The sequence below is a fragment of the Oryx dammah genome, unplaced genomic scaffold (assembly GCF_014754425.2).
Source record: "Oryx dammah isolate SB20612 unplaced genomic scaffold, SCBI_Odam_1.1 HiC_scaffold_17, whole genome shotgun sequence".
NCBI lineage: Eukaryota > Metazoa > Chordata > Mammalia > Artiodactyla > Bovidae > Oryx > Oryx dammah.
The window spans coordinates 34,424,907-34,442,169 of record NW_024070201.1 but is presented as its reverse complement, the minus strand read 5'-3'; the positions used below and the strand labels follow the sequence as shown (position 1 = coordinate 34,442,169).

At 35.4% G+C, this 17,263-nt stretch overlaps 1 protein-coding gene across 2 annotated transcripts in view; it reads left to right on the top strand.

The window, feature by feature from the left end:
* The window catches only part of NUCB2 (nucleobindin 2), a 42,113-nt gene extending 25,741 nt beyond the window's left edge, over positions 1 to 16,372 (top strand). For both annotated transcript variants that reach the window (XM_040258288.1, XM_040258289.1), the window contains 9 exons: positions 2,192 to 2,295; positions 3,311 to 3,496; positions 3,794 to 3,884; positions 4,459 to 4,517; positions 4,615 to 4,707; positions 6,081 to 6,170; positions 12,353 to 12,523; positions 15,741 to 15,819; positions 16,232 to 16,372. In XM_040258288.1, the coding sequence (XP_040114222.1) occupies positions 2,192 to 2,295; positions 3,311 to 3,496; positions 3,794 to 3,884; positions 4,459 to 4,517; positions 4,615 to 4,707; positions 6,081 to 6,170; positions 12,353 to 12,523; positions 15,741 to 15,815 (869 nt within the window). In that variant the 3' untranslated portion in view covers positions 15,816 to 15,819; positions 16,232 to 16,372. The remainder of the gene's footprint in view (positions 1 to 2,191; positions 2,296 to 3,310; positions 3,497 to 3,793; positions 3,885 to 4,458; positions 4,518 to 4,614; positions 4,708 to 6,080; positions 6,171 to 12,352; positions 12,524 to 15,740; positions 15,820 to 16,231) is intronic.
* Positions 16,373 to 17,263: the final 891 nt, after the last annotated feature.

The window sequence follows — 17,263 nt, the reverse complement described above, 5'->3', positions numbered from 1 at the left end:
GGTTGGTTATCTGGGTGGTTCATTGTCATCAATAAATATCTGAATATTTACTAAGGACAGAGTATCAGTTTTTAAACTCCAGTTGCATAAAAATCACCTGGGGAGCTAGTTTAAAAATACAAATTACTGAATCTCACCTCTATATATGCTGATTCTGGGGATAAGTAATATGCATTTTAAACATGTACCTCTGGTCAATGGATCATATTGGAGAAATTGTGTAGAGCAGTGGTTCCCCAATTTTTTGGTACCAAGGACCAGTTTCGTGGAAGACAATTTTTCCATAGACTGGTGGTGGTGGGGATGGTTTCAGGATGATTCAAGTGCATTACATTTACTGTATACTATATTTTACATTGCCTCCACCTCAGATCCCTGGAGAAATGAAAGGCTACCCAAGCCAGTATTCTGGCCTGGAGAATTCCATGGGCTGTATAGTCCATGGGGTTGTAAAGAGTTGGACAGGACTGAGCGACTTTCATTCATTCGCTCATTCCACCTCAGATCATCAGGCATTAGGTCCTGGAGGTTGGGGACCCCTTGTGGCTCAGATGGTAAAGCATCTTCCTACAATGTGGGAGACCGGGTTTGATGCCTGGGTCAGGAAGATCCTCTGGGGAAGGAAATGGCAACCCACTCCAATACTCTTGCCTGGAAAATCCCGTGGATGGAGAAGCCTGGTAGGCTACAGTCCATGGGGTCGCAAAGAGTCAGACATGACTGAGCGACTTCACTTCACTTCAGTGTAGAGGGTAAACTCTCTGCTGGTGAATAGACTTAGAAAACAAGTACCAAATAGTCATTATCCTGAAACTGAGGAGAGGTAAATTAACTCATACCATCCTACTTCATGTAGTCAGACACACAAGGCAATTCTGTCCTTGAAGCCAGGCCCAAGGTGGTTTGAGATTTCTTTGCATTTAGACAACTTCCATCTCCTTAATCTTGGCAATGTTTTCTTTATTCCAAAACAGGGGCTAGATTTCATTATCTAAAGTAAACTGTCTTACATCCTTAGAAAAGTTATAAATATTTTCTCCTTGATTCACAATTTATGAGTTAAATTTCTGATAATTTGAAGAAGGGCTTAATTTGAAAGTGAAAGTTGCTCAGTCGTTTCTGACTGTTTGTGACCCATGGACTATATCGGCCATGGAGTTCTCCAGGCCAGAATACTTGAGTGGGTAGCCTTTCCCTTCTCCAGGGGATCTTCCCAACCCAGGGATCGAACCCAAGTCTCCTGCATTGCGGGTGGATTCTTTACCAGCTGAGCCATAGGGATTGGGGGTGGTGGTGTAATTTTTAAGGTAGGCAATAGATTCATATGGCTTAAAACAAGAATATAAGAAAGTTCCTGGATAGTTTTGTACATTATTAGTTTCCACTGCCCCCTAATACCATCCTTCCTGAGTTTCTTTACTCATACATAAGCAAATACAAATAAAAGTTCACATTTTTCCTCTCTTTTTATGCAAAAGATATACGCAATATACATTTTGTGCTGTGTATTTTTCCTTTAATAATTTTGGAGATCTTTCTGTGTTAATATGCAGAGACCATCTTTTTTTTTTTTTTTTAGCAGCTGCATATATTTCCATTATATAGATATATCATAATTTTTTTATCAGAACCCTGTTGATGGATATTTGGGACATGGGGAGAGGGGAGGAGAGGGTGAGGTGTATGGAAAGTGTAACATGGAAACTTACATTACCATAGGTAAAATAGATAGCCAACAGGAATTTGCTGTATGGTCAGGAAAGTCAAACAGGGGCTCTGTATCAACCTAGAGAGGTGGGATGGGAAGGGAGACGGGAGGGAGGTTCAAAAGGGAGGGGATATATGTATACCTATGTCTGATTCATGTTGAAGTTTGACAGAAAACAAAATTCTATAAAGCAATTATCCTTCAATAAAAAATAAATTAAAAAGAAGAAAAAAGTTTTTACTATAAGTTACACTGAGAGTCAACATTAATAACATTAAATTGTATTCCATTCCAGATTCAAGGATATTATCTTTGCCTAGAATAACAATGTATACAATATTCTTAAAAAAATAATTAACCTTTAATCTAAAATGTTGAATTTTCTTATAAAATATGAATTTTTATTCTTATGTATCATTTATATTAATTTATGATTCTAGCTTCTAGTAACTTATTGTTTACAGTTTTCTCATTTTCTTTCAGATACAGGTATAGACCACCATGCTCTTCTAAAACAATTTGATCATCTAAACCACCTGAATCCTAACAAGTTTGAATCTACAGATTTAGATATGCTAATCAAAGCGGTGAGAATAATTGTCAAAATGTATTGTTTTTATTGTACCTTAAATGGTAGTATAACTTTTGTATACTCTCTAGAATATCTTTAAAGGGAGATAGTGTAACTCTTAGTAGTACAGATAATAATGTGGACATACAGATCTGTAATCCCTTGCCAACAATTCCAAAATCCAACATACTATAAAAATGGAAACATGGCTTGAATTCTAGTAAGGCTATTTATAGTTTTTTTCCTAGCTTACTTAATATGAGTACTCATAGATTTTGATAAGAAAGTACTAATCTATTTATACTCTTCATGGGTGTTACAAAATATTGCATATATGCCATATATCTTTTCTAAAATCTTGAAGGTTTTGAAACACATCTGGCCTCAGGAATTTTAGATAGCAGTTCATAGACCTCCTGTGTTGTACTGTATGGAGTTAGCAGACTAGATGTTCTAGTCTGGGTATTCTTGCGTTTAGTTAAGTTGTTAGAAACCATTCTAGTTCTCTATATGGTACAGATTTGATACAGTCTCTTCCTTTTTCTTCTTTTTAAAGTAAGTTTATATATTACTTGCTTATGCAGAACTTCCTAAGGTTGAAACTAGCTTTGAACTTCTAGCTTCTTTGAATGCCTGCACCTCTGATAGTGTTGATTGGTTTAGTTGCTAAGTCATGTCCAACTCCTTTTTGAGCCTATGGACTGTAGCCCTCCAGGCTCCTCTGTCCATGGGATTTCCCAGGCAAGAATACTGGAGTGGGTTGACGTTTTCTTCTCCAGGGGATCTTCCCGACCCAGAGCATGAACCTGCGTCTCCTACATCGGCAGACGGATTCTTTACCACTGAACCGCCTGGGAAGCCCATCTCTGACAATAATAATGACTAAATTAGAAGGGTAGAATTTAAAACAAAAGTTGAGTATGTTTTAGCCCTCCTATACTACCTTCTGTTAGACAGTATGCTATATGGAAGAAGCTTTTATTTATATTTTTAAGCACATCTTCTTATTTAATTTAAATATTGCTTTATAGGCTACAAGTGATCTGGAACACTATGATAAGGCTCGGCATGAAGAATTTAAAAAGTATGAAATGATGAAGGAACATGAAAGGAGAGAATATTTAAAAACACTGAGTGAAGAAAAGAGAAAAGAAGAAGAATCTAAATTTGCAGAAATGAAGAAAAAGCATGAAAATCATCCTAAAGTTAATCATCCAGTAAGGACTGTGAATTTACCTATGGCTGATTCATGTTGATGTATGGCAGAAACCAACACAATTTTATAAAGCAATTATCCTTCAATTAAAAATAAATTAATAGTTAAAACAAAACAAAATATATATATAAAATCACAATTAAATGAAGATACTTCTTTGTGCCAGATATAATTTTATCATGTTATTAGTTCTTAAAATCTTGTGTTAATTTTTTATAGTTTTTCAATTTTGCATTTGAGTCTCTATATATGGATTACAGTTTGTCTTATGTGTGTTTTTTTTTAAATTGATTCACAGGGAAGCAAAGACCAACTTAAAGAAGTGTGGGAAGAGGCTGATGGATTGGATCCTAATGACTTCGACCCCAAGACATTTTTCAAATTACATGGTAACAGAGTTGATACAAATATTAATATTTATAGCTTCTGTCTGAAAAATAATAGATGCTTTAGTCTTAATTGGTTTCTGCTAAACTTTTCTAATTGAGTCCTATTGGTAGTAAATATTTAGAGTTTTTCTCAAGGGTAGTATAATAGTCTTTATTACTGGTCTGCAGTATAAAATATTTTAGTTTAGTAGCTGTCTTTATACTTGCTTTTATTTTTGAATCATTATATGACTTACTGCAAGTTTCTCTGTAAAGTGAAGGCATTTCTGTGACTAGCTAGGTTGCATCTAACAGACATTAGGCTGTAATATTAAAATATAGTCTTAAGGTACATTGCTTTATATTTTGGGAAAAATTGGTTAACAATAACTATGGTGAATTATGAGTAAGCAGTGAGTTTTTATCAGTTGGACTTATTGGAGGCTTCACAAAAAGAAAGAAACCTTTTTCTGTAGCATGTTGATGCTTTATCTAAGTAATATTTTTGCAAACCACTTGTAATTAGTTGTACTTTAACTATCTATTTTCTAAGGCATTAAAATCAGTTTTTGCATTTGTAACTTTTAAACTTTAGATGTCAATAGTGATGGCTTCCTAGATGAACAAGAATTAGAAGCCCTATTTACTAAAGAGGTAAATGAGTTCATTAAGTATTCAGTGGCTTTGCTCTCTCTTTTTTCCTTCCATTATCTTCCTTTCTTTTATGTTGGTTTTAAAATTTTCTTTTTAGTTGGAGAAAGTATATGACCCCAAAAATGAAGAGGATGATATGGTAGAAATGGAGGAAGAAAGGCTTAGAATGAGGGAACATGTAATGAATGAGGTATGTTTGAAATGTTTACCTGTTACTTCTGTGGATTATTCAAGTTCTTGCAATAAATCTTATTGTTAAATGGAAAACAAATATACAGAATAGATATATAATTGTATTTTGCATTTTTGGTTCATAATTGTCAGTAGATTCCCTTAGTGTAAATAAAATTATTTTGTAACTACTTTAAAATGTTTTAAAGATTAAGATGCTCTGCATATAAAAGAATGCTATAAAACATTCTTTCAGTTCAGTTCAGTTCAGTTCAGTCACTCATCAGAGTCTTTTCCAATGAGTCAGCTCTTCGCATGAGGTGACCAAAGTACTGGAGTTTCAGCTTTAGCATCGTTCCTTCCAAAGAAATCCCAGGGCTGATCTCCTTCAGAATGGACTGGTTGGATCTCCTTGCAGAGGAGTTGGAGGTCTTCTCCAACACCACAGTTCAAAACATTCTTTAGAAGTAAAAAATTAACTTTTGCTAAGAAATTAAAAACTCAATGCCTTAATGGTTTATAACAACAAATATTTATTTCTTGTTCATGTTATTAAGCTAAAAACTCTGAAAGAGCTATCATAGACAGGATAACTTAAGCCCACGGTTTTTGTTTTGTCTGTACTGCACAGCTTGTGTGATTAGCTTGTGGGATCTTACTTCCCTGACCATGGCTTGAACCCAGACCCTTGGCAGTGAAAGTGTGGATTCCTAACTGCTAGACCACCAGGGAATTCCCCAAGCCCACTGCTTTGCTTCAGTGATTTTCACCTGATATTTGAGCTTTTCATGGTAAACTAGGATTTCTGTTGAGTGCTGGCATGTTACATAACAAATGAATTTCTTTGGCCATCATAGAGTTCAATTGAATTAGAGTAACTGAATTTGCCATAGTCTATAAGAGCCACTGAAAAGGATTTAGAAAGGTTGTCAACTTCATCTTTGATTTAGTTAGTTGTTTGTTTTTAGGAAAAAAATGCTGTGAGCATTTAACTTAAACTCCTTTATTCTTGCCTAAAAAGTCCTCTTGCTGGAAAGATTGTTGCCCAAGCACTTAGCTTCAAAAGGAATTATAAATTCTTTTTGAATTTATAATTCAAGGAGGAAGGAAAATAATATTAGTCTAACCAGTCATATCAGCAAACTCAAACTTGGTGATCTTTGGGGATTTCAGGTATTTTCAAATTTGAATTATATAGAAGAGAAAGTTATCTATTTTCTGATTCCAGTATGATATTGAGTGTTGTTTTTTTTTTTTCCCTCAGTTTCTATGGATGTTAGGCTAATGCTAATTGCTGTATGTTTATGTAGCAACATCTATTAGAAGAATTTCTAGTGTCTAAATAATAAGAAAGAGTTATTTTCTTTTACATATACATTTTCCTTTAATCAGGTTGATACTAACAAAGACCGATTGGTGACACTAGAGGAATTTTTAAAAGCTACAGAAAAAAAGGAATTCTTAGAGCCGGATAGCTGGGAGGTAAGAGAACCTACTTGAAATGGGATGTATGGTTCAAGAAATTTATATCAGTTTATTCCCTTTTAACTTTTATTTGCCATTATGTTGCATGGATAGTTTTACCATCTTGGCTTTTCACATAAAATGTCACTGTAAAATAATGAACTCGATTTCTTGAAAAGCTGTGGCAGCTGATCTCTACTAGTAATCACATTGCATGTAATTAGAAGTCTTTTTAAAATTGTACTTAAGTGTAAAATAATGTTCATTCTTGAAAATTAAAAATATGGATACATTTGAAGAGTGAATTGGAAGTTACATGTAATTGTACCATCTAGAAGTAGACACAAATTATGCATTGTATTATGCAAGTTTGGAAATCTTTTGTGTATTTAGTATTATGCATATATATAGCATACAGTGTATAAATAGTGCCTGTACCATTTTTAGTTTACATATATATAAAAATTCATATCTATATATGTTTTAAATGGCTTTATACTATATAAATGACTTTGTGAAATTCTGTGTTGTAAAATTTAGTGATAGTTCATGAAAAGTTTCCAAAGCCATGTCTCAAAATCATCATTTAGAAAATGACCGCTTAGTATGCAGTTGTGTGATAGCATAATTTTTATAGCCATTCTTCCAGGTTTAGACTTTTTTATTTTTTTGCTTTGATAAATAACATCGTGATAATTATCCATTTGTTCATGCATTTTGGGGCATCTGTGATGATTTCCCTAAGATTAATTCCTAGGAATAGAACTTTTCTCAAGTTTTATGAGCAGGTTTTAGTTTCTAAACATAGCTGCCAATTTGCTCCCCACCAAAGGTATTTGAATTTATATCATAGTTTTCACTGTATAAGTGAGTGCAGACCTGTCTTGAAAAGAATGGTTGACAGGTACCAACCAAAGTAGACTGAAAAGAGAACATTGTCTTTCCCTATATAAAATAAAATTACTTTTTTAGTTAGTTTGAAATAAGGTGGCCAACTGTCCTGGTTTGCGTTGGATTGAGGAATTTCCCAGGATGTGTAACTTTTCAGTGTTTTAACCTGGATGGTCTTAGACAAATTGGGACAATTGGTCATCTTAGTTTCAAATTAAATAAATCAGCTTCTTTTTTGTTTTAAGTTTTTGTCTAACATTTGAACTATTTCTGGACATTGGTGAAGAAGAAGAATGCTCAGATTATTTGAACATGAATTCCCTTGAGTGCTTCTGGTGAACTGGATCAATAGATAATTACATACCTTTTTCACTTTGACTTAATTTCAGATTTACAAAAAAATCTGCAAGAATAAACAAGGAATTCCTGAACACTTTTTTTTTTTTTTTGAGAGTTGCACATGATGCTGCTTTAACCTTAAATACTTGAGGGTGTTTTTTCTGCAAAGATTTATCTTATATAACCACAGTAAGATTATCAATGTTACACACAATACTATTCTCTAATCTCTAGATTTTACTGAGATTTTTGTCAATTTTCCCTGTATTGTCCTTTACAAAGGAAAATCCAAGATCATGCATTGGATTTAGTTGTACTGTCTTTCTAGTGAATCTGAAAGTTTCTGACTCTTTGTATCTCGTAGCATTGATATTTCTAAAAAGTTGTTCAGTCACCCAGTTGTGTCCGACTTTGCAACCCCATGGACTGCAGCATACCAGGCCTCTGTGTCCCTTACCATCTCCTGAAGTTTGCCCAAGTTCATGTCCATTGCATTGGTGATGCCATCCAGCCATCTCATCCCCAAGTATCCTCTTATCCTTCTGCCCTCAATCTTTCCAAGCATCAGGGACTTTTCCAGTGAGTCAGTTGTTCCCATCAGATGACCAAAATACTGGAGTTTCAGCTTCAGCATCAGTCCTGCCAATGAGTATTCAGGGTTGATTTCTCTTAAGATTGACTAGTTTGATCTCCTTGCTGTCCAAGGGATTCTCAGGAGTCTCCTCCAGCACCACAGTTCAAAGGTATCAATTCTTTGGCGCTCCGCCTTCTTTATGGTCCAGCTCTCACAGCCATATGTGACCACTGGGAAGACCATAGCCTTGACTATACAGACCTTTGTCAGAGGAGTAATGTCTCTCCTTTTCAACACACTATCTAGGTTTGTTATAACTTTCCTGCCAAGAAGCAAACATCTTCGATTTCATGGCTGCATTCACTATCCGCAGTGATTTTAGAGCCCAAGAGGAGGAAATCTGTCACTATCTCCCTCTTTTTCTCCCTCTATTTGCATGAAGTAACTGATATTTTTTAAAAGTACAGACCAGTTATTATGTGGAATGACCCTCAGTCTGAATTTGTCTGCTGTTTCTTTATGATTCCTACTTTTGGTAGGAATATCACTGAAGTGATGTTACGTGCAACATATCAAGAAGCATATAATGGGCTAGGTTAACTTTGATTATTTGGTTAAGGTGGTGTCATCCAAGTTTCCCAATGTAAAATTACTATTTTACCTTTGGTAATATGAAAAGTAACTTGTCTAATCCACTGCCAGAATGCTTAAAAAAGAATCATTCAACATCATATCAAAAGTATTGGTAAGCATTGTTTTAATAACTTTGGAGGTTTTCTGAGGGTTAGATATTTAGGTTATTTCCAGTCTTTTATTGTTACTTAAAAAGATAGTGCTGCTATTAACACATTTTTATATAAAGTTTTTCTGTGTTCAGGTTTATTTTATAAAATAGATCCTCAATGTAGTATTACCAGGACCAAGGGAATATTTGTTAGGTTTTTGATGGGAATAATATTTACTTATTTCTTCAATCATAGGATTTACAAAGAGTTTCAGAATTGCTAATCAATATCTCTGAAAAACCAGACTTTAATATTTGTTTACATTTTTTGTCATTGTTTTAGCCTAAGCACGTATAGTCCAAATACTGTGATCACAAGTTTCTTGGATTAGTTCTTTTTTTCCCCTCCCCATTCTGTGAAGTATTTTGTTCACTTAAAAGTATTATTTATTTGTTTCTATTTGTATTCAATATGGAGAAGTTTTCTGTCTTTATGGATTTTATTCATTTATTGAACATGTGAAACATTGACATATTACCAGCAATCACATCTGTGCAAAAAAGATTTATTCAAAGAAGTATGATTTTCTTTCTCACATTTTCTTTGTCCTTACCGCCCAGTTCTCTGTTTATTCTGTAGGTAAACAATCTCATTCAGTTCAGTTCAGTTGCTCAGTCCTATCTGACTCTTTGCAACCCCATGGACTGCAGCATGCCAGGATTTCCTGTTCATCACCAACTCCTGGAGCTTGCTCAAACTCATGTCCATCAAGTTGGTGATACTATCCAACAATCTTGTCCTCTGTTGTCCCCTTCTCCTTCTGCCTTCAGTCTTTCCCAGCATCAGGGTCTTTTCCAGTGAGTCAGTTCTTCACATCAGGTGGCCAAAGTATTGGAGTTTCAACTTCAGCATCAGTCCTTCCAATGAATGTTCAGGACCGATTTTCTTTAGGATTGACTGGTTGTATCTCCTTGCAGTCCAAGGGACTCTCAGGAGTCTTCTCCAACACCACAGTTCAAAAGCATCAATTCTTCAGGCCTCAGCTTTCTTTATAGTCCAACTCTGACATCCATACATGACTACTGGAAAAACCATAGCCTTGACTAGACGGACGTTTATTGGCAAAGTGATGTCTCTGCTTTTTAATATGCTGTCTAGGTTGATCATAACTTTCCTTCCAAGGAGTAAGTGTCTTTTAATTTCATGGCTGCAGTCACCATTTGCAGTTATTTTGGAGCCCCCCCAAAAATAAAGTTAACCACTGTTTCCACTGTTTCCCCATCTACTTGCCATGAAGTGATGGGACTGGATGCATGATCTTAGTTTTCTGAATGTTGAGCTTTAAGCCAACTTTTTCACTCTCCTCTTTCACTTTCACCAAGAGGCTCTTTAGTTCTTCACTTTCTGCCATAAAGCTGGTGTCATCTGCGAATCTGAAGTTATTGATATTTCTCCTGGCAATCTTGATTCCAGCTTGTGCTTCATCCAGCCTGGCATTTTGCATAATGTACTCTGCATATAAGTTAAATAAGCAAGGTGAAAATAGACAGCCTTTATGTAATCCTTTCCCAATTTGAAACCCATCTGTTGTTCCCTGTCCAGTTCTAACTGTTGCTTCTTGACCTGAGTACAGATTTCTCAGGAGGCAGGTAAGTTGGTCTGGTATTTCCATCTTTTTCAGAATTTTCCACAGTTTATTGTGATCCACACAGTCAAAGGCTTTAGCATGATCAATAAAGCAGAAATAGATGTTTTTATGGAACTCTCTTGCTTTTTCAATAATCCAACAGATGTTGGCAATTTGATCTCTGGTTCCTCTGCCTTTTCTAAATCTAGCTTGAACATCTGGAAGTTCACAGTTCACATACTGTTGAAGCCTCACTTGGAGAATTTTGAGCATTACTTTGCTAGCCTGTGAGATGAGTGCAGTTGTGTGATAATTTGAACATTCTTTGGCATTGCCTTTCTTTGGTATTGGAATGAAAACCGACCTTTTCCAGTCCTGTGGACACTGCTGAGTTTTCCAAATTTGCTGACATATTGAGTGCGGCTCTTTAACATCATCCTCTTTTAAGATTTGAAATAGCTCAATTGAAATTCCATCACCTCCACTAGCTTTGTTCATAGTGATGCTTCTTAAGGCCCACTTGACTTCGCATTTCAGGATGCCTGGCTCTAGGTGAGTGATCACACCATTGTGTTTATCTGGGTTATGAAGATCTTTTTTGTATAGTTCTTTTGTGTATTGTTGCCGCCTCGTCTTAATATCTTCTTATGTTAGGTCCATACAGTTTCTGTCCTTTATCGTGCCCATCTTTGCATGAAGTGTTCCCTTGGTATCTCTAATTTTCTTGAAGAGATTTCTAGTCTTTCCCATTCTATTGTTTTCATCTGTTTCTTTGCACTGATCACTGAGGAATGCTTTCTTACCTCTCCTTGCTGTTCTTTGGAACTCTGCATTCAAATGGGTATATCTTTCCTTTTCTCCTTTGCCTTTAGGTAGGTCCTCTTCTTTTCTCAGCTATTTGTAAGGCCTCCTTACACAACCATTTTTGCCTTTTTACATTTCTTTTTTTGGAGATGGTCTTGATCCCTGCCTCCTGTACAATGTCACAAACCTCTGTCCATAGTTTTTCAGGCAATCTAATCCCTTGAATCTATTTGCCACTTCCACTGTATAATCATAAGGGATTTGATTTAGGTCATACCTGAATGGTCTAGTGGTTTTCCCTACTTTCTTCAATTTCAGTCTGAATTTGGCAATAAGGAATTCATGATCTGAGCCACAGTCAGCTCCCAGTCTTGTTTTTGCTGACTGTATAGAGCTTCTCCATCTTTGGCTTTGAGGAATATAATCAATCTGATTTTGGTATTGATCATCTGGTAATGTCCATGTGTAGAGTCTTCTCTTGTGTTGTTGGAAGAGGGTATTTGCTATGACCAGTGAGTTCTCTTGGCAAAACTCTGTTAGCCTTTGCCCTGCTTCATTTTGTACTCCAAGGCCAAATATTCCTATTACTCCAGGTATCTCTTGACTTCCTACTTTTGCATTCCAGTCTCCTGTGATGAGAAGGACATCTTTTCTGGGTGTTAGTTCTAGAAGGACTTGTAGGTCTTCACAGAATCATTCAACTTCAGCTTCTTCAGCATTACTGCTTGGAGGATAGACTTGGATTACTGTGATATTGAATGGTTTGCCTTGGAAACAAACAGAGATCATTCTTGTCATTTTTGAGATTGCACCCAAGTACTGCATTTCAAACTCTTTTGTTGACTATGAGGATACTCCATTTCTTCTAAGGGATTCTTGCCCACAGTAGTAGATATAATGGTCATCTGAATTAAATTTGTCCATTCCAATCCATTTTAGTTCACTGATTCCTAAAATGTTGATGTTTTCTTTTGCCATCTCCTGTTTGACCACTTCCAATTTACCTTGATTCATGGACCAATAACCAGTCTCAGTAGTTTCTGGAGTTTTCCTTCCTGTCATGCTTTTTGCCCAGATAAATATAAGTATATATTTTCTTTTTCCCCTTCTTTCTTACCCCAAAGATATAATACAATAGATATTCTTTTGTACTTTGTTAACCGCAGAATTTGAAAGCTGAATCAGAGCTTTTTGTTTTATTTCTAAGGTTATTCTTTTCTCATTTTTATTTGTCTTTTAGACATTGGACCAGCAACAGTTCTTCACAGAGGAAGAACTGAAGGAATATGAAAATCTTATCTCCGTACAAGAAAGTAAACTTAAGGAAAAGGCAGATGAGCTTCAGAAACAAAAAGAAGACCTACAACGTCAGCATGAACAACTTGAGGCTCAGAAGCTGGAATACCATCAGGTGGTATTTTGTAAAAGGCTTGTGGCATTAAAAAGGATTCTAGGGTCTTTGCTACATACCTCTGTTTTGTACTATAATATTTAAATTAGATGTTATATTTTAAATTTTATTATTTTTTAAATGGCATTATTGACTGCCCTAAGTTTTATATTTTTTAATATAAATTTATTTATTTTAATTGGAGGCTAATTACTTTACAATATTGTATTGGTTTTGCCATACAGCAACATGAATCTGCCATGGGTGTACATGTATTCCCCATCCTGAACCCCCTCCTACCTCCCTCCCCATACCATCCCTCTGGGTCATCCCAGTGCACCAGCCCCAAGCATCCTGTCTCCTGCATTGAACCTGGACTGGCGATTCGTTTCATATATGATATTATACATGTTTCAATGCCATTCTCCTAAATCATCCCACCCTCTTCCTCTCCCACAGAGTCCAAAAGACTGTTCTATATATCTGTATCTCTTTTGCTGTCTCACATACAGGGTTATCGTTACCATCTTTCTAAATTCCCTATATATACGTTAGTATACTGTATTGGTGTTTTTCTTTCTGGCTTACTTCACTCTGTATAATAGGCTCCAGTTTCATCCACCTCATTAGAAAGGATTCAAATGTATTCTTTTTAATGGCTGAGTAATACTCCATTGTGTATATGTACCACAGCTTTCTTATCCATGCTGCTGATGGACATCTAGGTTGCTTCCATGTCCTGGCTATTATAAACAGTGCTGCAATGAACATTGGGGTACACGTGTCTCTTTCAATTCTGGTTTCCTCAGTGTGTATACCCAGTAGTGGGATTGCTGGGTCATAAGGCAATTTCCAGTTTTTTAAGGAATCTTCACACTGTTCTCCATAGTGGCTGCACTAGTTTGCATTCCCACCAACAGTGTAAGAGGGTTCTCTTTTCTCCACACCCTCTCCAGCATTTATTGCTTGTAGACTTTTAGATAACTGCCATTCTGACCGGTGTGAAATGGTACCTCATTGTGGTTTCGATTTGCATTTCTCTGATAATGAGTGATGTTGAGCATCTTTTCATGTGTTTGTTAGCCATCTGTATGTCTTCTGTGGAGAAATGTCTGTTTAGTTCTTTGGCCCATTTTTTGATTGGGTCGTTTATTTTTCTGGAATTGAGCTGCAGGAGTTGCTTGTATATTTTTGAAATTAGTTCTTTGTCAGTTGCTTCATTTGCTATTATTTTCTCCCATTCTGAAGGCTGTCTTTTCACCTTGCTTATAGTTTCCTTTTTTGTGCAGAAGCTTTTAATTTTAATTAGGTCCCATTTGTTTATTTTTGCTTTTATTTCCAATATTCTTGGAGGTGGGTCATAGAGGATCCTGCTGTGATTTATGTCAGAGAGTGTTTTGCCTATGTTCTCCTCTAGGAGTTTTATAGTTTCTGGTCTTACGTTTAGATCTTTAATCCATTTTGAGTTTGTTTTTGTGTGTGGTGTTAGAAAGTGTTCTAGTTTCATACTTTTACAAGTGGTTGACCAGTTTTCCCAGCACCACTTGTTAAAGAGATTGTCTTTTCTCCATTGTATATTCTTGTCTCCTTTGTCAAAGATAAGGTGTCCATAGGTGTGTGGATTTATCTCTGGGCTTTCTATTTTGTTCCATTGATCTATGTTTCTGTCTTTGTGCCAGTACCATATTGTCTTGATGACTGTGGCTTTGTAGTAGAGCCTGAAGTCAGGCAGGTTGATTCCTCCAGTTCCATTCTTCTTTCTCAAGATTGCTTTGGCTATTCGAGTTTTTTTGTATTTCCATACAAATTGTGAAATTATTTGTTCTAGTTCTCTGAAAAATGCTGTTGGTACCTTGATAGGGATTGCATTGAATCTATAGATTGCTTTGGGTAGTATACTCATTTTCACTATACTGATTCTTCCGATCCATGAATGTGGTATATTTCTCCATCTATTAGTGTCCTCTTTGATTTCTTTCACCAGTGTGTTATAGTTTTCTATATATAGTCTTTCGTTTCTTTAGGTAGATATATTCCTAAGTATTTTATTATTTTCATTGCAATGGTGAATGGAATTTTTTCGTTAATTTTTCTTTCTATTTTCTCATTATTAGTGTATAGGAATGCAAGGGATATCTGTGTGTTGATTTTATATCCTGCAACTTTGCTATATTCATTGATTAGCTCTATTAATTTTCTGGTGGAGTCTTTAGGGTTTTCTATGTAGAGGATCATGTCATCTGCAAACAGTGAGAGTTTTATTCTTCTTTTCCAATTTGGATTCCTTTTATTTCTTTTTCTGCTGATTGCTGTGGCCAAAACTTTCAAAACTGTGTTGAATAGTGGTGGTGAAAGTGGGCACCCTTGTCTTGTTCCTGACTTTAGGGGAAATGCTTTCAGTTTTTCACTATTGAGGATAATATTTGCTATGGGTTTGTCATATATAGCTTTTATTATATTGAGGTATGTTTCTTCTATTCCTGCTTTCTGGAGAGTTTTTATCATAAGTGGATGTTGGATTTTGTCAAAGGCTTTCTCTGTATCTATTGAGATGATCATATGGCTTTTATTTTTTAATTTGTTAATGTGGTTTATTACATTGATTGATTTGTGGATATTGAAGAATCTTTGCATCCCCTGGGATAAAGCCCACTTGGTCATGGTGTATGATCTTTTTAATGTGTTGTTGGATTCTGATTGCTGGAATTTTGTTAAGGATTTTTGCATCTATGTTCATCAGTGATATTGGCCTATAGTTTTCTTTTTTTGTGACATCTTTGTCAGGTTTTGGTATTTGGGTGATGGTGGCCTCATAGAATGAGTTTGGAAGTTTACCTTCCTCTGCAATTTTCTGGAAGAGTTTGAGTAGGATAGGTGTTAGCTCTTCTCTAAATTTTTGGTAGAATTCAACTGTGAAGCTATCTGGACCTGGGCTTTTGTTTGCTGAAAGATTTCTGATTACAGTTTCAATTTCTCTGCTTGTGATGGGTCTGTTAAGATTTTCTATTTCTTCCTGGTTCAGTTTTGGAAAGTTGTACTTTTTTAAGAATTTGTCCATTTCTTCCAAATTGTCCATTTTATTGGCATATAATTGCTGATAGTAGTTGCCCTAAATTTTAGAATGTAAATATCTCATTTTGGAAAACAATTTTTAGTTAGTTTGTTGTCCTTTGGCAAAGGTCATCCATAACAGAGAAAATAATATTTACTTTTAAGACATTCTTTTTCCATTCACTAGGTTGTACAGCAGATGGAACAAAAAAAATTACAACAGATTTCCCCATCAGCACCTGGTGGAGAATCAAAGATCTAGCCACGTATGTAATTTTGTTTGTTTGAGAAAATTTTTAAAAATGGAATAAATAGAAATTTACTTTTGTTACAAATACATATTCAAATCACTAATATCTGTGCTACTTTCTCTTTATGTGTAGAAACAGAGCAGTTTGTATTATAGAAAAATGAAAACGCCTCTAAAATCTTTATATACTAGTACATTTCAAAAGCTATGTAATTTGATAGCCATATACATGGTGAAATGATTTTTTTCAATATTACTCATAATTCTTCCTAATCAATTATTGATATTATAGAGAACATGTTTTTAGATTGTGATCTGTGGTTAAGTATAATTAAGAAACAAATACTCAATATGTCTATGTATAAAATAATATTCAGAGTAAAGGAAGATACCTTTAAAATGAGGGCATATATTTTTCTTTTGTACAGACATTTAAAGTTTGAAGTCCACCAGAACTTGGAAGAAAATCGTTGAATCATCATCTGTGTCATCTTTTTGCCTCCCTTCCTTCTCCTCTGCTCAATAAATATTTTAAAGCATATGTGGAATAAAGGAAGATACTTTTTAAATGGGAACATATATCTTTTAACACAGATATTTAAGGATTGAAGCCTATCAGAACCAGGAAGGAAACAAACTCAATACCTGCTATCATTTTCATACCTCTCTTCTTTTCCCCTGTTCTCCTTTAGTTATTTAATTAAGCAGCCTATGCCATAATTTAATGAAATTATTAGTGACTATTTAAGTGAGAAAGTTCCATCCATTGCTTTTAAAATAAATTGCTTTCACTTATTCATAAAGATAGATACTCTTATGGATGCTTATCATCCCCTCTCTCAATAAAAGTCTCTTTGATATTAATGATTCTTCTCCTGAGAATACCATAGTATTCCCCAGTGTTTGCTGGTAACTTTTCCCTGAAACTTTTAACTTTCAGCAATACTAACTGCTAGAAATTCTTCTAACAAACAGCTTTTTCTACCCCTTAAGGTCATTTTTCATTTACAATATTTTTGCATTATGCTCTATCATTGAAGATCAGGTTTTGCTACATGTAACAGAAAAGCCAAAGAGAATGCTGGTTTAACTAAAGAAGAGTTTTTGCCTTTTACATAAAAGAAATCTGTAAGTAGGTAGTGTCCAGGTTCCCATCTTTCTGCTCTGCTCTCCTCGTTGCATGGTTTTTATTCTCAAGTTATTTCATTTTCATTGTCCAAAGTGGCTTTTGGAAGCAGTGGGCGAAGGGCAACCAAAGGAAATTTCTCCAGCTGAGTCAGCGTCCTGGATTCAGTTTTCCCAGAGCATTTGAATTTACATCTCGTTGGCCAGAGCTGTGTCATATTGCCATCTAGCTGCTAGGGAAGCTGAGAAATCCAGTGTAAGTGAGACCAGCTAAAAATTAGGATTCTTTAGCTAGGGAAATATTCCGTTTCAGAAGGGAAAGGGGAATATTTGAT